The sequence below is a fragment of the Dendropsophus ebraccatus genome, chromosome 3 (assembly GCF_027789765.1).
Source record: "Dendropsophus ebraccatus isolate aDenEbr1 chromosome 3, aDenEbr1.pat, whole genome shotgun sequence".
In the NCBI taxonomy this organism is placed as follows: Eukaryota; Metazoa; Chordata; class Amphibia; order Anura; family Hylidae; genus Dendropsophus; species Dendropsophus ebraccatus.
In genome coordinates this window covers 20,244,826-20,267,712 of record NC_091456.1, presented here as the reverse complement: position 1 = coordinate 20,267,712, position 22,887 = coordinate 20,244,826, and the positions used below count along the sequence as shown (strand labels likewise).

The 22,887-nt window shown below is 41.5% G+C and overlaps 1 protein-coding gene across 3 annotated transcripts in view; it reads left to right on the top strand.

Moving 5' to 3' along the window:
* Nucleotides 1–22,658, top strand: part of ZDHHC8 (zinc finger DHHC-type palmitoyltransferase 8) — a 52,572-nt gene extending 29,914 nt beyond the window's left edge. The window contains exons 2-12 of one of the 3 annotated variants that reach the window (XM_069961061.1): nucleotides 3,148–3,269; nucleotides 4,605–4,762; nucleotides 6,006–6,178; nucleotides 7,164–7,266; nucleotides 8,387–8,478; nucleotides 10,023–10,155; nucleotides 10,234–10,357; nucleotides 12,326–12,435; nucleotides 12,904–13,943; nucleotides 20,767–20,991; nucleotides 21,287–22,658. In XM_069961061.1, the coding sequence (XP_069817162.1) occupies nucleotides 3,148–3,269; nucleotides 4,605–4,762; nucleotides 6,006–6,178; nucleotides 7,164–7,266; nucleotides 8,387–8,478; nucleotides 10,023–10,155; nucleotides 10,234–10,357; nucleotides 12,326–12,435; nucleotides 12,904–13,943; nucleotides 20,767–20,947 (2,236 nt within the window). In that variant the 3' untranslated portion in view covers nucleotides 20,948–20,991; nucleotides 21,287–22,658. Of the gene's footprint in view, nucleotides 1–3,147; nucleotides 3,270–4,604; nucleotides 4,763–6,005; nucleotides 6,179–7,163; nucleotides 7,267–8,386; nucleotides 8,479–10,022; nucleotides 10,156–10,233; nucleotides 10,358–12,325; nucleotides 12,436–12,903; nucleotides 13,944–20,766 lie in introns of all 3 variants that reach the window. The other 2 variants (XM_069961063.1, XM_069961060.1) reach the window with 2 other exon arrangements.
* Nucleotides 22,659–22,887: the final 229 nt, after the last annotated feature.

Below are 22,887 nucleotides of genomic sequence, written 5' to 3'. Positions count from 1 at the left end.
TGTTATTTAAAGGCGTGGAGGCACAGAGAGAAGTGGCGTTGGTTTAAACTCTGCAACATGGGAGAACCGTGATCTGGAGCGACCGTGAAAAGTCATGGGGAAATAAGTCAGAAATACATTGGACATGAGTTTTAGACCAGATGTCGCATCTATTTCACGGCGGTGTACAGTACTGAATATCTGTGAAGACATGAAAGGAGGATGGTAATATGTGGTCGAAAAAGGTTGCCATCTATTTCATGCCTTATGTTTAGCCCCCAACAGGCGTTCTATAGTAACACGAAGCACAACAGAGAGCAGCTTTCCATGTTACTTTGTGAATTGTAAGGTCCTTAAGGGGTTATCTAGGATTAGAAACACAAAGCTGCTTTCTTCCAGAAAAGGCACCACTCCTGTCCTCAGTTTGTATATGAGGATGCACCTTGGCTCCAGACTTAAGGCCCTATTACACAGAGCGATTATCGTTTAAAAATCCACTTGAACGAAAACGAGCGATTATCTGTCCGTGTAATAACACCCAACGATCAAATGAGGAATAAAAAATTCTTCATTTTTGTCTTTTAACCTATTTAAAAATTTTCGTTGGTAGTTCACCGATTTGTTCGCCAAGTTGCTCGCTGAGTTTGCATATCCATTAGTGTAATAAGTCGTTGGCTGATAAAACCTGTTGTGTGGGTTGTCCTGAGAAACGATTAGCGACCGTATAACATCGTAAAAACGATTGTTTATAACAGCAATGAGTGAATGTAATAACCTCAGAATCGTTTGCCACAAAATCTCTCGTTTTTATTAGCGATCGATCGTTATAGCGATTCTTTAAACAATAATTGGTATGTGTTATAGGGCCTTAAGACTACATTCACATATTCGTAGTTCTATCTGCATTTGCGGAGACGCAATTGTGGACAGAACATAAACCAATGTTTTTGAATGACTGTTAACACATACGTACAAAAAAACATGTAACTTAAACCGGTATTTGTGGCATGGTTCGCTATGTTAATGCAGTGCTCCATGAAGTCTCGAGCACTACCGATGGACATTTGGGGTGTGGTCCGCCATCACAGGCTATATTACGGGCGTGTGAATGAGGCCATAGTTGCGAATCCGTCAAAACTGCTGAATGTATGAAATGTTCACACAACATAATTTTTATGACCGCTTTTGTTTGCAATTAAAGAACGGCCGTTCTTGTCATTGAAAAATGTGTTGAATTGAAGTCAATGCAAACGACGGCCTTTGTGTATGCCGTGTAAGTTATTTCCGTCCCTTGTGCATTGAAAACATCGCAATTTTCAGTGCAACCTGAATGTACCATGTACGAACATAGCCTTATACTGGCTATTTGTATTAGATAAAGGTCGACCAACCCCATGACTGTAGTCAGGACCAGATGGTGATTATGGGGGCTCTCTTGACTGTCCCTGTTGGCAGATGTTTAGGAGCTGCATAGAGGTATGACCTGTTTGGTTTCGGTATGCCGCGGTCAGAGACGTCAGGCAATGCCGGAATCAGCCGGTCAGCCATCTAGTGTACGGTCGTCTTTATACCTTTAACTTTGCAATTTCTTGTAATTTCATGGTGTGTAGCTTCTCCTCCGTGCTGCTGTTCGCCTAATGGACACCTGTCCTCCAGTGTCTGACCCCTGGCTCGCTGTTTGCTTTGTGTATTCGTACGGCAATGTTTACCTTCCCGTGCGGCTGTCAACATTCATATGTTATATTCAATCTGAGCCGAGGCGGATGGGTCGCTTAGCTGTGTCCTTGAGGGATGGCGAGGCATTTGTACTGATATGAGAAGGTTACAATTGTCACAAGTAGTTAGTTCAGCGCCCGGCCTCCTGGGGGAGCCTCTAATTGCCTTTGTACTGTAACTAGACCAAAGATCTCTTCTCCGTTACATGAGCAGCAATCCCAGGTCCCTTCATCTACCAGTTACACAAAAAAACAACAGAAAACATATGTTTGTGGGAACCACGCAAGAATTAGCATGAGCAAGAGAAAACCGGCTATAGAGAACCCGAGGGTATGTAGCTGTCATGGCTGCCAGACGGGAACAGGTTCCGACTTGTAGTTCCACAGTGACTGACAGCTGTATTACGCAGATGAGGGGTAATATCTGGTGATTTATTGCGGAACTCTTTACAAATAACAAAGAAGTGGATTTCATCACCCCGAGTAGTCTAGGCTATACTGTAGCCTAAGGGCCCTATTACTCGGGACGATTATCGTGCGAAAAATCCTTATATAGTTCGAATCTAAACAATATTTTTTTTTCTGCGTCTATGCAGATAACGATTGAAAAATCATTTGTGTTGTTGTTCACTTCTTTTCGCTAATTGTGCGCGTCGCTCATTTATTTGCTGGGATCAGAAGGCGTAAACAATGGCAGTAACGGCGATGGTTCCGTGTGTTATGGAGAAGGATTTCAGGTCTTTCCCAAAAGCGCTTGTTTGCAATCGGTAATTGTTAAAAATCGCTTTGTCAAACAGGAACCTAAAAGCAAAATGCGCTTTGTTGTGAATTTAAGAATCATTTGAAGGGGCACTCCAGAGGGAAATCCTTTAAAATCCACTGGTGTCAGAAAGTTACATAAGATATTGTTAGATAAGTTGCTTCTATTTAAATATCTCCAGTTTTCCAGTACTTATCAGCTGCTGTATGTCCTGCAAGAAGTGGTGTAGTCTTTCAAGTCTGACACAGTGCTCTCTCCTGCCACCTCTGTCCATGTCAGGAACTGTCTAGAGCAATAGCAAATCCATATAGAAATCTTCTTCTGCTCTGGACAGTTCCTGACATGAACAGAGGTGGCAGCAGAGAGCACTGTGTCAGACTGGAAAGAATACACCACTTCCTGCAGGATATACAGCAGCTGATAAGTACTGAAAGACTGGAGATTTTTAATTTCAAGTAAATATTTAATTTAATTTAATTTCAAGTCAAATCTTTATAACCAGAAAGTACCATATTAATATAGTTTTATATAATAGCGCTATGGGAGTATATACCCTACTCCTTTTGTAGTCAGGTTTGCAGGATTGTCCGGTTAGAATCAGGACTGTTAAAAAAAAAATAAATGTGTATTTTTTTTAATCCTTTAATAAAATTGTATTTTATGCAACTTTTTCTTTTTCTTTTCCTCCTTTAGGTGCCCCTGGTTGACTCGCGAAATCTCCCCAGCCATCCCAGTGTACAATGGGCTCGTGTTCCTCTTTGTGCTGGCAAACTTCAGCATGGCAACCTTTATGGATCCTGGTATCTTCCCCAGAGGTAACTTTTTTCCTAGTGACTTTCCTTTGGGAATATAGTAATTGTCGCTCCGCAGATGGAATGACCTTACGAGAGTTTTACGGTGCTGCTGTGAAGCGGCATCCATTTTTAGCTCCAGCCTTTATTATAACCGTGGCGTCGTTGTTGTGAATCTTCTAGCGGATGTTAAATATTTATCTGCAGGGACTGTGGCCGCTGACTCCCCATCTGCCTGGTAGATTGACTCACAGCAGTTCTAGCATCACAGGGAGACCTCAGGCTGAACCCATCGCTGGCTCTATGCAATCAATATTAATAAGACAACGAGACTGTGGGATTAGCAGAGCCGGGCAGGACGCAGGCCTTCGCTCAGCACAAAGAGAAGCGTTTTGCCAAAGTTACCTTACGTAGCAAGTCTTTTCCTGCTGAACGTTAACCCTGTGTGCCTGTGTTGTATAACAAAGAAAAATTTTAAGAAAAACAATCCATATACTCAGGAGATGTCTCCAGTGTATATTGGTAGACCCAGTGGGAAAATCTGCTAATGTTACGTATGCGTAATAAGTCCTTCTGGAGGGAATAGATTGATTATGCTTTAAAGAGACATTGTCGCAATTTTTTTTTTTAACAAAATCAATAGGGCTTGTGATCGCAAGCGGTTTTGCAATAGACTCAATTTAATGTTTAACGTTCTATATACGGCCAAACTGTGCTCCATGCTCCTCCTGTGCTGATATTTTTTCTGTTAAAAAAAAAAAAAAAAAAAAAAAAAAAGAAAAAAAGACCAATCACAGGAGGTCCTAGTCCTTTGTGCGCTCAACTGTTCATCATGCAGGTTTTAGATCAACTTATGGCAATTACCGTATTTTCTGGCTTATAAGGAGACCCCCGACTTTTAAGAAGATTTTCAGGGGTTCAAAAGTCTCCTTATAAGCCGGAAAATGTTAACCCCTGCCTGACGCTGCATCCCGCTTCTAAAATATAATCTACGCAGTGTCCCATTCTCTATGAGCAGGGCCGGTGCCGGGAGAGGAGCTGCTAGGGACAGGTGAGTTCATGGCTTTTTTTTTTTAAGCATATTTGAGCGGGGGTGGTTTGCACAAAAATCTGCACCTTTTCCTTGGCGTTAGACTGGGATGCAGATGATAAATTTACCTCAGAGCATCTAGTGTCAAATATATCCATAGAGAGGCACCATATTGGCAGCACATAGAGTATACGGGTCTATATAATAGGTTGGTAGGGTGTACACAGTCCTGCCATGTGCAAGAGGCCTAGGTCAGTTCAGCATCTGTTGCTGGTTACCTGTTGTATGTGTATTATTCTTGATTCTGTTTTATTCTTTGGTCTGATAAGCTGACGAAGATGAAGACAAGGATGACGACTTCAGAGCTCCGCTCTACAAGAATGTGGAGATCAAAAGAATACAAGTACGGATGAAATGGTGCGCCACCTGTCACTTTTACCGGCCTCCTCGGTGTTCACATTGCAGCGTCTGTGATAACTGTGTTGAGGTAAGTCTTAAACTTTAATTCCTATTTTGATTGTATGTGTTCTCATTCAAAGATACATTTCTGGTGTATTGGACTGTTCTGGATTTGCCCTCTTCCACAGTCCTTTATAAGTGAATGTGGTATAATGTTGGAAGTGTCAGTAAAAAAAACCTCCGACATGTCAAATATTTTCTGACAGAAGTTATTTGTATAATAATGGCTGCTGGCTTAAAATAACAAGTGTCCTGATAATGGCTTAAAATAACAAGTGTCCTGATAATGGCCGTTAGCTGTTATCTTCAGCTGGAAACCTGGTCCTTTTACAGCCACCGGTGACCTGCAGCTCTACCAGCTGCAACAACACAACCCAGCTGAGCAATTGCCTGCTCGGCCAATTAATGACGGGCGGTGTCCCCTCCCAGTCACTGATTCGCTGAGCAGCAATCTCTCAGCCAGGCTGTGACCCAGCTGTAAGAGCTGCGGGTCATCTGCGGTTGTTAACGGGACACCGAAGCCGCGCCACAGGGTGAAAGGATAGGTAAGTTAACATTGTGTTTTTTTGCTGCGCCTTTTGCCCCGTGGTGCGGCTCCGGTGTCCCGTTAACACTACAGCCACAGATGACCTGCGAAGAAAAAAAAAAAAATGATTGTGTGTGTGTATATATATATATATATATATATATATATATATATATATATATATATATATGTATATATATATATGTATATATATATATATATATATATATTATATAATATTGATCGGACACGGTGCAAGTGTTCAGACCCAAACAGATCACTAGATCGCCCTCTTGTACCTGTGAACGAGTCTGCCTCATAGACTTGCATTCAGAGTTCGCCTTGGTCATGTGACACAGAGCCGGAAGAGAACAGGCTTAGCACGGACTAAAGGCCCTATTCCACCAACAGATCTGAGGACAGATTATCTGCCAAAGATTTGAAGCCAAACCCAGGAGTGGATTTGAAAAGAGGAGAAATCTCAGTCTTTCCTTTATGACCTGTTCTCTGATTATAGTCTGTTCCTGGGTTTGGCTTCAAATCTTTGGCAGATAATCTGTCGTCAGATCTGTTGGTGGAATAGGGCCTTGAATGATACAGCAATAATAATTTTATGAATGCGTACACCAAATAGAACCAACAGAAACATGCCCATTTTTTATTTTTTTTTTATTTCCATTATTGCTATACTGTACAATATGTTTTGCTATACTGTGGTTTATATGAGTCTTGTTTCTTTCTGTAGGATTTTGATCATCACTGTCCCTGGGTGAATAACTGCATAGGGCGCAGGAATTATCGCTATTTCTTCCTGTTCCTGCTGTCTCTCAGCACACACATGGTTGGGGTCTTCTCATTTGGCCTCATATTTGTCCTGCACCATCTGGAGGTTCTGGGAGAAGCCCACACCAGTATTACGTATCCTTTCAGTGCACAAAAAAAGTTCATGTAAATTCTTACCTTCTGTTGCCACTGTGAGAAACAGATTAGTATTTCATGCTAGTGATTTCCTTTGTATAGTTAGTTTATACCTGCCATATTTCTACAAGGGGTGTCCGCCATGTTATCAAACTATATCGGCCAACCGTGTTGTATTGCTTACAAAATTTACTGAACATTTAAAGTGAATGTAACATTAGGTACATTGCTTTGGTTTTTTTTCGTTAATAGACCTGCGTCGCGCAGGGATGCCTGTTGCGTGGTCCTTTTTTTTTTTTACTGGCACACCTGGTTCCCGTGCACTGCACTGGTGTATTCCCGAGCACCGGGCCGATGTGTGAATGAGGCTCTAAGGTTGGAAACACACACAGCAGTTTTTGTTCCAAAACCAGAAGTGGATTCAAGTGGGATGGAAAATATAAATGGAGGACTTGTGCTTCTATTGGATCCACTTCTGGTTTTGGTACAAAAACTACAGTTGAATTTTCCCAAAAAACTGCTGTGTGTGTTTCCAGCCCAATCTTGGTTAATTTTACCCAGAATACCTCTTGAAAGGGTAAATAAATCGATTATGTCCAGTTTAATATAATAGGTGATGGAAAATTCTTGTGAACGTGTCCTGGGGCAGTCATTGGGTGTGTTGACGCTTACCTCCTACTCATAGGGCTACAAATTCGCATAAGTCGGCCAGAATACAACTTGTGCCTGCACAGCTATCATGTGAAGATTTTCAGGTGGCTACTGATGATTTGTGGGCAAGTTATTTGCTGCATCTCCTCTTTTGTGTTTGAGAGTTGGTATACCAGTCTGAAGAGAGCATGTTGGGATTTACTCTAGACAATACTAAGTAAAAAAAAAAACAGTAGGTACCCGATGTAGTTCAAGGACTTTCTCTGTTGATTTTGCCGTTTTTACTATTTTATTATCTATGTGGAGCGCTACGATCCTTAGCCCATGGGTCCAGAATATCTGTCATGTGTGTGGCTGGCCTGTTTTTCATTCCTGTTATTGGTCTCACTGGCTTCCATATAGTTCTCGTTGTGCGAGGTCGCACCACCAATGAACAGGTAAAAAAAAAACAAAAAAAACTTTAAGGGTACGTTTACACGTAACTGATCCGCAGCGGATTTCTTGCTGTGAATCCCTGCCCTGTACACTTATGGGCAGACAAACTCGCATCCTGCTGTGAGTGTGTCCGCAGCCTGCCCCCTTAACCCCAGAGCGGGGAGCAGGTGAAGTATACGCTTCAGGGCTCCCGGCGTCTTCACGTCCCACTCAGCCAATCCGTCCGCTGCAGAAGGGCAGCGCACTGAATGGTCGAGCGGGACGTGCTGGGAACCCCCGAAGCAAGCCGGAGCGGGGAGCAGGTGAAGTATACTATTCGGTGGCCAGGGAGTCAACTGGGTGGGCTGCGGACATACTCACAGCGGGATGTTGATCCCGCTGTGAGTTTGTCTGCCCAGAGGTGTACAGGGCAGGGATTCGCAGCAGATCTTGCTGCAAATTCGCAACGAGAACTCAGTTGCGGATCCGCTACATGTGAACGCACCCTAAAAAGTTGGGAGATACAAGCCCCAAACTCAACTTTGGTAAATTGCACCTACATTTAGGTCTAACAGTAGCGCTAAGGCAACTTGCCAAACTATTCGGGTTCAGCAACGTTTTCAAAAACCTGTACGCTCGGCATTTGGTTCTCAGCGGCTGGAGAAGTTGAATACTGCCTTAGGGCGGCCAGGAAAACATGGATATGGCCTTTGGCTCTTTCCATGTTTTCCAGGACTCCCTAGGGCGGCTTTCGACTTCTCCAGCCGGGGGGGGGGGGGGGGGGGGGGGGGGGGGGGGGTCAAATGCCAAGTGTTCTGGTTTTGAGAACGTTGCCGAACCAGAACAGTTCAGCAAGTTATCTCAACGCTTTCTAACAGTACTAAAATGGCAGAAATAAATAAGTTTGAGAAGTAAAATATATTGTAATTTTGTAACTTAGTCTTATGTCATCCAGTCTGCATTACACGTTGACCTCTTTGAGCAGACCTGCTAGTGTTAGACCCGGCCTGTAACCTCCATCTGTAACTGTGGGGTCGAGTACCAAAATTTATACAAAGTTAACTGACTGAGTGGAACAGATTCCATGGTTTAACCACACTTCATTTCTTTATGACATTCTGCTGACGTTGACATTTTGTCTAGGTGACGGGGAAGTTCCGTGGAGGAGTCAATCCCTTTACCAGAGGATGCTGTGGGAACATACAACATGTTTTGTGCAGTCCATTATCACCAAGGTAGGAAGTTATATGGATCTTGCTGTGTCACAGTTATGCCTTCTGTTTGTCTCGTTTGGCTGGATTATATATGAAGGTACAATGTCCTATATAGTCAGTTAGTGACATTCAGAATAATCTAGCTGCTTACAGTGCACACATTACTCAAATTTGCTGCAGGATATTAAAAATTGAAGGTTGCCTCTTATCTCCTTGGCAACAGACTACTAACTGTGTTTGTAGTCTGTTGCAATGTAGACAGTGGGAATCAGCTAACATGAATTTCATGTCATGTAATATGCAGGCAGACTAAGGGCCCTATTACACGGGATGATTATGGTGTGAAAAATCATTATCTAGTTTGAATTTTATAGATAATTGTTCTGTGTAATTGCAGGCAATGACTGAAAAATCGCTTGTGTGTCGTTAATTCAGATCTGAACCTAAAATCATTGTTAATTGTCCGCTGTAATTACACATTTGTTCACTGTAGTTCAGCATTTTTTCGCTAATCGTTCAGTGTAATTGCACATAGTTCATGCTTCATTCATAGTTTGCTGGGATCAGATGGAGGTAACTATCGTAACAACGCTCGTTAATCGTTAAAAATTGCTTTGTGTAATAGGACCCTAAACCTACACAGTAAGGTGGTTGTTGGCCCATAAATTAATTTAAATTTACTCAAAATATCAATTTTTTTCTCATTTAAAAATACATTTTAGTAAAGTTAGTGTCGCTGTCGTTATGACTTTCAAAATCTAAATCAACTGTAGATGTGAAGAGCAAGTTTGCAATATACATTCATTATTTTTTGTTGTTATCATGCTGTAAAACAAAGCTGAACTTACCAGAAATCCAGGTCAGGTCTCCAGAAGGAAGATTTTCTGACTTGTGCTGTTGAAAGAAACAGACTAAACACAGGAATTACGCCCAGTACAGAGAGTCACGGCCCAGTGTGTGTATTAATCACATGACTGCCTTCTCTCTGTGAACGTTCAGATGGCCTGGGATACACAGGACTTCCTGTTTTTTGACTGTTTCCTGTTTTTTTGAGAAAAAAAAAGGCAGAAAACAGGAAGTGCCGTATTTTCCATAAGTGTCACCTTCTGAAATGCTTGTCTGAATGTCCAATCAGTCTATCTTTCCACCTCGTGTCATGAATATTCATTTGGTGCTCTAATGTTGTGAGCGGCCACAGTTACGTCAATGCACGGAGTCTTCAAGTAATAAGAAAATAGAAATGGCACTCACCAGCGTTCAGTAGACCTTTATTCTTCAAATACTTTTAAAACCCAGTTCAATCTGCAATGGGTGGCAAAGACGCCAGCACCCTCATAATCACAGTGACAGCTGTTTCGTGCGTAACTGCACTTCTCCAGTCCGGGGTCTGGACTGGAGAAATATACTGAAATATTTGGGATTTTTAAATAGAAGTAAATTTTACAAATCTATATAATTTTCTGACACCAACTGATTTGAAAGGAAAAACATTTCTCCAGAGGACCCCTTTAAAGCTTTGCTCTTAGTCAGTATACTAACTGGAGATCTTGTCTTCATCCCATCAGGTATGTGGTTGAACCAAAGAAGAGGACCCCAATCACACTCAAGCCTCCATTTATTCGTCAGGATGTGTCAGAAAGGCAAATAACGGTAAAGATAAGCGACAATGGTATCCAGGCTAACTTACACCGCTCCAAGGTGACTATCAGACCTAGTCAGGTGTTATTGCGCAGTCTTCTATTGTTCCATCTCTTCATTCATAAGTTTTTCTTTCAGTCCAAAGGAAGTCTGGAAGGTATAAATGATAAATCTCTGGATATACAGCCACCTCTACCTCCTAAAGGAGAACCCACCAAATATTCAGACATGAAGGGAACCCTGGGAAGTAGTGAAGGTAAAAGTAAGATGGCTCTTTATTATGAAATGTTTTCACAGTTAAGGTCACTGATGGAAAAACGATTGATAACCTCTCTATTTATTATGTGGCAGAGCTTCGGTTGTTGGCAGTCTCCTCAGAGACATGCTTCCTGTACACATCAGACAAGTATAGCTATCAGGAGGCATTTTGTGTTGTTTTTTAATGTGTTTTTATTTTTTTATTTTTTTTGTACAGCCTACTTCAGATAACAGTCTGGCTTTTCATTGACATTGCAGTCACAACTTGTTTCACATTTTCTTATGTTGCAGCCTTGTGTGAAAGGGAAGAAAAACTTTTTTCTCCCACGAGTCTACACTCTATATACCATACTGTGAAATTTTTAAATGATCAAAAGCAAAAACTACAATTTTGCATAGATAAAAGTATTGGACCGTTGGCTATGACACTTGAATTTTACCTAGGAGGATCTACCATGTCTCTTATCGTCTTAGAGACGTTTCTACACTTTGATTGTAGTCACTTGTGGTAAATTCAGTGGATTGGACATGAAGTGGATAGGCAAGCCTTAGGGTACCTTTACACAGAAATATTTATCTGACAGATTTTTGAAGCCAAAGCCAGGAATGGATTTGAAAAGAGGAGAAATCTCAGTCTTTATGACCTGTTGTCTGTTTATAGTCTGTTCCTGGCTTTGGTTTCAATAATCTATTAAATAAATCTCTGTGTAAAGGCACCTTTAGAGCTCTGTGAGACTTGTGAGGGGAAAAAAGCGTGCATGATAGGGGTGTTTTAAGGGAAAGCTAGCTGAAAATGGGGTGGTGGAGCTCTTATGCGTACCCGTTCTTCTTAATTTTTTGTTTTCATTTTAACAATAAAGACGTATTGAGTTCATGATGATTGATTAATAAACTTTTTAAAAAACATTTTTTAAGCATGTAACAAAATGGGGGGAGGGGGGGAAAAGGAAATGGTCTAAAGGCTTTCCTAATGCATTGTGTCATAGCTTAACGTAGGGTAACTGCATCTTTAGGCTGGGTTCACACTACGTATATTTCATTCAGTATTGTGGTCCTCATATTGCAACCAAAACCAGGAGTGGATTGAAAACACAGAAAGGCTCTGTTCACACAATGTTGAAATTGAGTGGATAGCCGCCATATAACGGTAAATAACGGCCATTATTTCAATATAACAGCCGTTGTTTTAAAATAACAGCAAATATTTGCCATTAAATGGCGGCCATCCACTCAATTTCAACATTGTGTGAACAGATCCTTTCTGTGTTTTTAATCCACTCCTGGTTTTGGTTGCTATATGAGGACCACAATACTGACTGAAATATACGTAGTGTGAACCCAGCCTTAAAGTGTTACTGTCTGTCGTTTAAAAAAAAATGTATAGACATTAAAAGTATTGATCAGTCGAGGTCTGGATGTTGAGACACCACCACCATTAATCGATGGAATAAGCACTCAGCTGAATATGTATATATGCATATATCTGTTTTCAGATCACCCAGGCAGGGCATAACTACTATGTGCACTGCTGTGTGATCTGGCCTCCGCATGTTCTGCCTCACGTTGTATCCACCTCGCCTCCCTTTTTTTTTTTTTTTTTTAAAGTAAATAAGAGTAACACTTGTAAGAGTTATGAGTGTGCCACCACAACTCTTGCAATCAAAGAAAAACATAATAACATGGCAATCAGCTGTTATCAGCACCTCCTAAGGCTACGTGCACATGGAGCAAAAGTGGCGGAATTCCGCAGCTGAGAACACCGCCAGGCTCACTATCATAATGACTGTCTGTGGGAGGCTTGCGCGCTTTCTCTCTCCGCGCTGAAGAATGAACATGGAATTCTCCGCTGCGGAATTCCGCCAATTTTGGTCTGTGTGCATGTAGCTTAATGCTGAATATTAGGATTTACCAGAGTTACTGGGATTTTGCGCAACAATGTGATAATTATGAATTTTAACCCATTCTCCTACAGACAGTGGATTATCACCAAAAATGATCAGTCCCCCAACTCCAGCCATGTATAAATACCGACCAGGATTTGGAGCAAATCCCAAAGTACACTACCATCCAGCTACAGAACAGGTACAGTTCTAATCTGTGTAAAGATAGATACTGTTTTTTCTTCCTCTCCTCTTGCATTATATTATTATTATAGTATGCGCTAAGTATGTGAACAAATGTTGTCTTAATACATTTTAAATAGGGATCAGCGAATTTACATTACTAGCGCTTCTCTAGGCTCAGCTTGTCAGCCGGCTGCCTCTAAACTCCGTGCCACTCCTCTCTGGGTGCCATGGAAAAGCTGGATCCATTCCTGGGAAACTTCCCAATTTCCCAGAACTAGGTCCAGCTTTTTCAGGCACCCGGAGCGGCATGGGGTTCAAATGTAACTGGCTGACAAGCTGACCGCCAAGAGAATCACATACCGTAACTTCACTCCTCCCTAATTATAATAGATATACACGATTATGTAGAAATTTATATAATTTGCCATGCCATTCTTTTTTTGTTTTTAATTGTGTAAAAAAAAAAAAATGCTGCCTGTTTCAGATTGCTATGCAAGAAGGACTAAAGGACAGCATATTCTTGGAGGAAGACTGCAGGAATCACGATTATCAATCGGCGCCCAACCTGGATTTTCAAGAATACCGCAAGAACTCCCTCCACAAGTCCTACCAGTCGTCTCCGCTGCAGCTTGACAACTTCACTGCCAACTCCCGCTCACTGAGCCTGAAGAATTCCGGCCGTCGCGAGTCAGAGAAAATCCCTCTTCAGATGGTCAAATCAGATGGCAGCGACACTACCACACCGTACAAGAGTGTCTTTTCCCCCAACGCCTTGTCTAACCGAAACGGGAGTTTATCTTACGACAGTTTACTCAACCCAATGTCTCCAGCATCTGGTAAATGCACTGCACACACTGCCTCCGGTTCTGTGGGATACCATTCACCATACATGTCTGCCAAAATGTGCCATCTAAGAGGAGCAGAGCGGCAACCAGCTCAAGGTTTCAGTCCTGTATTAAGCAGGACCGCCGGACATCAGAGAGATCCTTCTCCCGTACGCTACGACAACCTTTCCAAATCCATCATGGCCTCAATCCAGGAGAGGAAGGAGATGGAGGAAAGGGAGAAGCTGCTACATTCTCATACAGATTCTGTTTTTGCAGACTCAGGGGTCTATGATACCCCGAGCACATACAGCTTACAGCAGGTCAGCTCGCTCTCGGAGAACCCACCACGCGCTACTTCAGGCCGGTATGGTTCGAAGGACAATCTTTTGGCAGGGGCTGCAAATTTTAGCTCCAGGAACCCTATTCTCCAGTCCTCTGTATCCTCTCTTTCTAGTGCAGTTTCCAGAGCTCCTAGGACTTCCACCACATCTTTACAGGCTGATCTGGCCAATAACAATATCCAGAGTCATCAGCCCTTGCAAGGACGAGTTAGTAATGGTTCATACAAGTCCCCGGGCCATCAGGTTCCATCTTCACCCTCTGGAATGCCTAGGTCACCCTCTTATGGAGGAGGGAAAGCGGTCACATTTCTTAACACCATGGAATTTGTTGAAGGAGCTTCCATGGCAGTTCAGAGGTAAGAGGATGACTATGCAAAATATTTCACTCAAGAAAAGTGTTTTTTTTTTTTTTTAATGAGTAAAAAAAATAAAAAATTCTCCTTGATGGCATATATAGAAGGTAAAAGTGACCGTTAACGTTTTCTTCAGTTTGTATAGAGGGCATTATGCAGGTTATATCCTATATTACCATGGTTAAATTTAAAAGTGTTGTCTGGATGATGATCTAGTTCGAGGGGCTATTCCATCAATATTTTTCATCCACAAAGTCTTGAAAGGCTTTTTTTTTTTTTTTTAAGTTATTTGGTTTATTTAAAATGTTCTTTACAGTTTTTGTTTTTTGCTACCTTTATGATGCTGCTACTAATGTGTGCTGTTGGTGGCAAATTTTGCTCAAAATCCATCTCCTTCCCCTTCTGGCAGTATACAGTATAATACCTTCTTACTTTCCCCTGTTGAAGTCTTCTTGACTTTACTGCCATGTTACTACAGGCGCCCAACTTGCCAGTTCGTGTCTGCGCCGTGCATCTGTCATGTGTATGTGCTCGTGACGACCTAAATTGCGCATGCGCCATATGGCGGAGGAGCGGCGCAGGCCCTTGGTTCCAGGGTGTGGGGAAAGAATGTGGCAAATCTACTGCAGGTATCATATGCAGAAGGAGAGACGCCTACACTACTGTCAGCACCTACGGTCTGGCCCAGGTGCTGATAGATTCCCTTTAAACAGCAACCGCACCCCGTTTTATGCAAAAAACGGATGAAGAAAACTGAAGCATATGTGTGCATCCATTTCGATCTGTTTTTCCATTGACTTCATATATATATATATATATATATATATATATATATATATATATATATATATATAAAAAAGATCAACCGCATTTTTGTGTACGCTAAAAAAAGATGCGTTTTGATACGTTCTTTTTATAATTAAAGTAAATGGAAAACGGATCAAAATGGGTGCACACAAATGCATCCGTTTATTTTTTTTTTTTTGCATAAAACGGATGAAAAAAAAACAATGAACCCTTTTTTTTTTTTTTTTTTTTTTTTTTTTTTTATAAAAGTGACGCTACGTTAGTTGCACCTTTTTAAAAATATTTTTCTAAATCAAAAATGCAACTAGGTTTTCCTTGAAGCGTGACTAAATAGTGACTACTTGCCTTCCATGCTGCATTGACTGGATTTATCAGTGTACCCCGCTGGTCTTACGGATCACATTACATCCCACTCCCATCGGCATCAGTGCCCGCTCGGTTTGTTTTATACAGGCCCAGCGTGAACAGTGGAATGGATGCATTGTGGTACTCAGGCGGATGCAGTAAGAGAGGCATGGAAGGTAGGGAATGACTTGTTCTTTTGTATCATACTCAGCTAGGTTGGTTTTTATACCATCGTCATTGAAACTCATAATATAACCAACATGGACAACCAATTTCTGCATGCTTGGTGGGTTTTGTTCTAGGTTATCGTTTTCTACTAAATGCATGAAAAACAAAGGCAAAATATTCATTTTTTGAGAGGTATAAATGTGGGAGTTCTCCCACATTGCTGTGTACTCCAAAGTATGTACAAGGATGCCTGTATAGGACGTATCCTAGGACAGCGGTAGGGAAGCTTGGCTCTCCAGCTGTTGCAAAACTACAACTCCCATCATACCTGGATAGTTAAGCTTTAGCTGTCTAGGCATGATGGGAGTTTGTTTAGCAACGGCTGGAGAACCAAGCTTCCCTGCCCTAGAATAATGAAATATATTACATTTTGATGTTGAGAATTAAAACTACTCTGTACCCACAATCTGTGTCCCCCCCCCAAACCACTTGTACCATCAGATAGCTGCTTTTAAGCCAAGATCTGTCCTGGGGTCTGTTCCGCAGGTGATGCAGTTATTGTCCTAAAAAACTACTTTTAAACTTGCAGCCCTGTGTCAAAAGGCTGTGGCCTAGAATATCTGTGCCCTAACTTTGCACCACCCCTCCGTCCCTCCTCCCCATCCTCTTCATCATTAGGAATGCTCCAGGCAGATTTTCTACTATTCATCACCTTTGTCAGCACGGCACATGGGCTGGATCGTTAAGGCACCTGTGCAATGTTCAGACAGGAGAAAATGTTCTAGGGGCATTCCTAATAATGAAGAGGGTGGGGATCAGCGATGGAGGGGTGGTGCAAAGTTAGGGCACAGATATTCTAGGCCACAGCCGTTGGGCACAGGGCTGCCAGTTTAAAAGTTGTTTTTTAGGACAATAACTGCATCACCTGCTGAACTGACCCCAGGACAGATCTTGGATTAAAAGCAGCTATCTGATGGTACAAGTGGTTTGGGGGGGACAGATTGTGGGTACAGAGTCGCTTTAAATGTTGAGTGTTTGGGTTTTGAGAACAGGCAGGTCTCTGTGGGGTTAGTTGAAATCTCTCCAGGGTGCTGTCCTGTACATCCCTGGCGCATGCATTGTGGTGGCCTTTGAGACCTTCTATGCATGCACTGATACTGACAGACTAAATGCTAGAGCGAGATCTCCACCTCTGTGACACTGTCCTTGGATTATAATATTTTTTTTGTTTTTCTTTACTGACGTGAACAAATGGACATAGGAAGCAAAAGTGATTACAGATTGGACGTGCAATCCTCTAAGTGGCAGTGCTTTTATATGTAATTCCCTGTGGTCAGTTTTCCTTTAAAAGGAACCAATCAACTGGCTGCAGCAGCAGCTTTATACGGGAGAAAATGAAGTTTTAATCCCCAGGCGCGTGGCAGGCAGGTGATGCAGTTATTGTCCTAAAAAACAACTTTTAAACTTACAGCCCCGTGCCCTACGGGCGTGGCTTAGAATATCTGTCCCTCCTCCCCACCCTCTTCATCATTAGGAATGCCACTGGAACATTTTTTCCATGCTGAACAATGCACAGGTGCCTTAACGATCCAGCCCATGTTCAGTATTCACACAGGTGGGGAATAGAAGGGCAATCTGCCTGGAGCATTCCTAATGATGAGGAGGGACAGAGAGGTTGTGCCAGCCTAATGCACACACAATCTAGGCCATGCCCGTTGGGCTCGGGGCTGCCAGTATAGAATTTGTTTTTAGGACAATAACTGCATCACCTGCCAAACGGACCGCAGGACAGATCTTGGATTAAAAGCAGCTATCTGAAGGTACAAGCGGTTTGGGGGGGGGGGGGGGGTCAGATTGTGGGTACAGAGTCACTTTAAACATATTTTTTAAGAATTACTGGTGACATTTTTTCTAATTTTCTATTTTTCTCTCTGTTATAAAATCCTGGTATCTTGCAGTTTTCATTCTCACCACTGGGGTAAAACTAAGCTGAGACTTCCTGTTGTGTCTGTGGTGATAAGAGGAAGCTGCTGTAAAGTGATCTGTACAGCATTGCAGCGACATATGACACCAATAGATAGAGGAGACAATAGCTCAGAGTCTGTGTATTGTCATCTATGTCCATGAGTCTTGCTGTAAAACAGGTCACTAAATGCTGTTATAAAAAGCTCAGGCAAGATGGCAGCCCCCTAACGTACAAAAAGTGAAATGAAAAAAATTACAGTCACCAAATAAAAAAAGGATAAGAATAAAAGAACAAGATTTAGTATCTGACTCTAATCTGTAAAAAAAAAAAATTGGTGACACATGCCCTTTAAGGTTAAAGGGGGTAATCCAGGCATGCATTTTTTTTCCTCCTTATATTTTGCCAGGGCTGTGCAGAAAATAATAAACAACACTGAAATGCAATGGCTGCTACTTCCGAGACAGACTTATCTTGGCAGTGACAGCCTGCTTAACCAATTGCTGACAGCCGCAACCAGTGACTAGACAATCCTCCACCCCAAACCAAATCAAAGGTGATGTAGGACGCGGGTCGTATGAGAGAAGGGTGGGACTGCCATAGAGTGCAAAAAATATTTAATAAAACAAAAAAAATATTATAAAAACAACTAATTTCGAAGCCGATCCGGTTTATAGTCTAATACAAATGTTCACTGACACTGACTGTAAATAGACATCCACACAGCTCACATGATGCAAATCATGGACAAGCTGTCGGCATATCGCAGTACAAAAAAAAAATAATAAGATTTAAAAATAACAATTAAAACTAGATTTGCATTTCCAGGGAAATACATAGTGCTTGAAAAGAGCTCCCCTTTAATGGTGGCTTCCCTTTTAAGAAAAACTTTAACCCTTGATTCGCCTTCTTTGAAAAGCAACTTTGGTACAGTCCCCTAAGGAGCAACTTTGGTGCCAACCCTTTAAGAGTGACCTATATACTGTCCCTTTAAGACCAGCTTATGTACTGCCCCTTCAAAAGCAGCGTAGGTACCACCCTTTGAAGAGCAACTGTAGTGCTGTCCCTTTTAAGAACAACTGCTTAGATAGTCCATAGCATTCAGCGGGGGAGGGAGTAGTGGATGATAATAAGAATAGATTAAGTAAGTTCACTCTTTCTGAAATGTTAGGATATGGTTTGGGGGACAGTCTACCTGGCAGAACAGCATGCCCACCTACGTGTTTTATATAGGTTGTAGCAGCTTGGTGAGTTGCATCATCGGGTATTTTAGTAGTTTTCATCTGTTCTCTGTATGTCATCTCCTCCACGCTGGTAACAAACTGTACGTGGCATGAAATGGATTTCTTCATACGAACAAATCTTTTATTAGTGTATTTATTTTCCTTGTTCTTTAAAGGGGTATTCCAGTCAAACATAACTTTTCATATGTTGCTGCCCATGGTAAAACTAACAATTGCTTTCATACTTATATGTCCAGTCTCCTTCCCCCAGTTCCCAGCTGCTGCTTTCTGCTGGAAAAAAAGACCCAAAGGTTTGTGTGTGAGCTTTTCACTCTGTCTCCCCCTTCTCCTCTCCCTTAGGACAAACAAGTCTGTAAACAAGTCCCTGGCAGACGTTGTCTGCCACTTTGTAGCTTCTTTGTAATGCTGGAAGGACTATTCTGAGGTCAAGTTTCTAATGAACTTATTGTGATTTAATCTTCTCAGCATTACAAAGAAGCCAAAATGTTTCAGATAAAGCCAGTCAGGGACTTAACACCATCAGCTGTTTTAGAAAGGAGGGGGGAGACAGAGAAAAGCTCACACACAGATTTTTATGTCTTCAGCAGAAAGCAGCAGCTCAGAACTGGGGGAAGGAGACTGAACAGATAATAACAAGTATGACAGCCGGCTGCTGCAAATGAGACACCGGAGTGGTGCATCAGAGGCACGAGGACCAGTCAATTCGGTTGTTTATTATTTTCCTGCCCCCACCAGCCACTACCAGTTTTTGTTCTTCCGTGGGACTTCACCTTTAAAAGAAAGTGTTAAATAAATCCTTACAGTTCTAAAATGTGCTGTAGCCTTGCTGTAGTGTAAGGAGGAGTTTGCCTATGCAGAGGCTAGACAGTACCAGCCAATATTTGTGGAGAAGCTCCTTATTTTGGTTGGACATGAAGTGATGGCGTTTAATAATAACCATTCTGCATTAGGGCTCGTTCACTCTACGGAATCGGCACCAAAATTCCGCTCTGAATCCCTCCTGCTATCTCTTTCAATGGGAGGCCTCGCGTACCTCCACGTCTCTCTGCTCCAAGAATTGACATGTCAATTCTTTGAGCGGAGAGGCCCTTGAGGCCTTCCATTGAAAGAGATAGCAGCCGGCATTAGGTGCGGAGTCTATGGGAATTTCGTCGCTGATTCCTTAGTGTGAACGAGCCCTTATATAGCGCGCGATAGTTATAGTTGTAACCCCAGATAGTACATGTCCAACCTCCACAGATGCTGGCAATAATACATAGCTGCAATGGGTCCATACTCATGCTGTGTTTTTGCACTAGCGGAAAAAACACTGTGAAATATGAGCAGTGATTTTGAGGGTAACCTAGGATTATTGCCTCATATTTTTGACTCTTTATACCATAGATTTTGTTGTGCTTTTTTAATTCCTGATGCGTATGCGCTGTTGGCACATACCCCTTTTAAAAAGAGAGAACCTACATTGCATGCGTTTTTAAAGATATAAAATACTATCTGAGCTCAGTCATAAAGTGACCCGGGCCAATCACTAGAACGAGCCGGGAGAAGCATGCAGTTTAGTTCTTCTTCCCTTTGCTGGTATACATTTATTCAGTGGCATTTTTTTTCTTTCTTTTTTTTTTTTTTTTTGCCCCCAAGACCTAGTTTAAAAAAATGACAAAATGTGGTTTGCATTTAGCCTTGAGGTCCCCATACACTCTCTATACTTCTGTTGGCTGCTCACCACAGGTCCGGCCGTCAGTATGGTGTATATGGGGCTCACCCTATGCTCCACTCCAGATTATGTCAGTGTATATAACCGTCCGGTGTGTTGCAAAATCACTTTGTGACCCCAATGTTCTCAGAGAGATAAGCCACAACCAGAGCTGTCTGGCTGTGGCTTACCCTCCTCCTCGGCCATAAAGAATGCTTCTGTGTATGGGGAGGATGGGATTTGCTACTGCTCCAGACACGGACAGAGGTGGCAGCAGAGAGCACTGTGTCAGCCTGGAAAGAACACACCACTTCCTGCAGGATATACAGCAGCTGATAAGTACTGGGAGGCTTGAGATTTTTAAATAGAAGTTAATTACAAATCTATATAATTTTCTGATTTGAAAGAAAAACATTTTTTCGCCAGAGTACCTCTTTAATGAAACTCAAATTCAATACATTATGCATTCCATTTTTTCATTTAAATTAATTTAATTAACATTTATTATTCCGGACTCCTACTGCATATAATAACCTTTGTACGCTCACTTAGCAGACTGTTGCTGAATTGATGGGTAGCACTGTAATAATCGCACTGTTTTCTCTTCAGGGAAGATCTAAAGACACCTCATGGTAAGATAAATGGACAGCCAAAGGGATTATCAAGACCTGAGTGTCGACTGGGATCCACCTCTAGTTCACAGAGCACTACCACAGTGAGTCCTTCTCGGCATTCTAGTGTAAAGAAGGTGTCTGGAGTTGGAGGCACTACATACGAAATCTCAGTTTAGAAGTCCCTGCCTTTGGGTGCCATTGGGTACTTGGAAAGATGCAGGTAATAAACCAATAAAGTACAAGGCATATTTTTTGTGGGCCGTGCGGAAAAGAGTGCGGTCAATGGGAGCTTTAAGTCATGACTGATGAAGGACCTCTAACAACAAGGACTATGTTTCGTAATTGGAGGACATTGATTACATGATATATAAAAAAAAAATAAGCCATTGTACGTGTGTCTGTCCATGGAAAAAAAAAAGAAACATTTTAAAATGTGTGATGTGAGAGCAGTGGGACAACATTTTATATTTTATTTTGTCATTTTTTTTTTCTTATTTTTAATTTGTGAGTTGCAGGATCTGAAAGAATTGGGCCAATAAAAGAATCGAGCTCTGCCGAGAGAATAAATCCCAGGATCAATGGGTATGAACAAAAAATAAAAAAAAAACTAAGCCCCCAGATGTGCTATTTCTTCTTCACATAATAACTTTGAAGATGAGTTGTTTGTATTGTATGTGTTTGAAATTTCTTACGCCCTGAGAATTTCAAAGGGTTAGCGTATGATTCTTCACCCCCCCCCCCCCCCCCATATCAATCAAAATGTACCCATCAACTACCCACAAAGTGTGGGATCTATATCAGAATTCACTCATTCACTATGGATGTAGGCGTACCAAGGAGGAATGTATCTTGGGGCACTATTCCTAGTGATTGGGGAAAAAAATTCAATTAGTAATACAGAGCTAGAATATGGCATGATTGCTTTTTCAACCAGCTTTTCTTCTGTCTTCTACCATTTTAAGCTGAACGGTTAAAGGGGGTTGTCCAGTCATTAGTCAGAATTATTTATGCTGTTGGGACTAAGGGAAACTTAACAAATTTGTATACTTACCTGTCCCATGGTGCAGCTGATTTCTAGGCTGCTGGTGTCATGTTCTTCAAAAGTTCCTCTGAAATGCCATGTTCACATAAGAGATGTAAGCTGTCTGCCGAGTGGTCAATTTCAGTTTTGAAGAAGAGGAGTGGTGGCACACACTAGTCAGCCTAGAAACCGGTAGCAGAGTGGTAAGTATGCAAGTTTGTTTTGGTCCATGCACTGCCAGTAGTATGTTTAACTACTATTAATGACGGGGCAACCCCTTTTGAAGGGGTTATTCAACATTAGAAAAACAGGGCTACTGTCTTCCAAAGACAGCACCACTCTTGTCTCCAGTTTCGGTGGGGTTTCGCAACTCTGTTCTATTGAAGTGAATAGAGATTTAATGCAAACCACACCTGAACTGAAGACAAGAGTGGTGTGCAGTCTCTGGAAGAACGTGGCTTTGTTTTCTTCATATTTTCTTCATAGGTATTTATTAAACATTTAGCTTACTTTTCCTTCTACAGCTTCTGCAGTGTCTGGTTATCAGTGAAGTTTGTCAGTGAGCTTTTTTTTGTTTTTTTGTCAGTCTCTCATCTGCTTTTTTTTTTCTGCCTCTGAAGTTCTTCTAAGATATTTTATGATCGTAGTAATGATGACTTGTGATCTGGTCATGAATCATCTTGGAAGTTGGTTCAGGAGTGTAGAAGTAAAACTTGTCAAAGCGCTTTTTTGATGCACTTTGCTCTGAATGGGATACAGCAAGCAGCTGTAGAAGCAAAACGAAGCAAAATTTATAATAAAGACCCCCATGGAGAAAATATTTTTGGACCCTATTATGTATAAAAGCAAGACTAAAAAAATGTATTCAAAGATATATATATATATATATATATATATATATATATATATATATATATATATATATATATATATATATATATAAAATCTCTATCATAGTTTTTCTATTAATGTGGTTTTAGGTGGCGACGACCATAGACATTTAAAATTTGAATGGGTCATTGCACTATATTAAGGATTTTATTTCAGGTTTTGATGATACCAATGAATCTTTATAGGGTGAATCATAAAGTATTA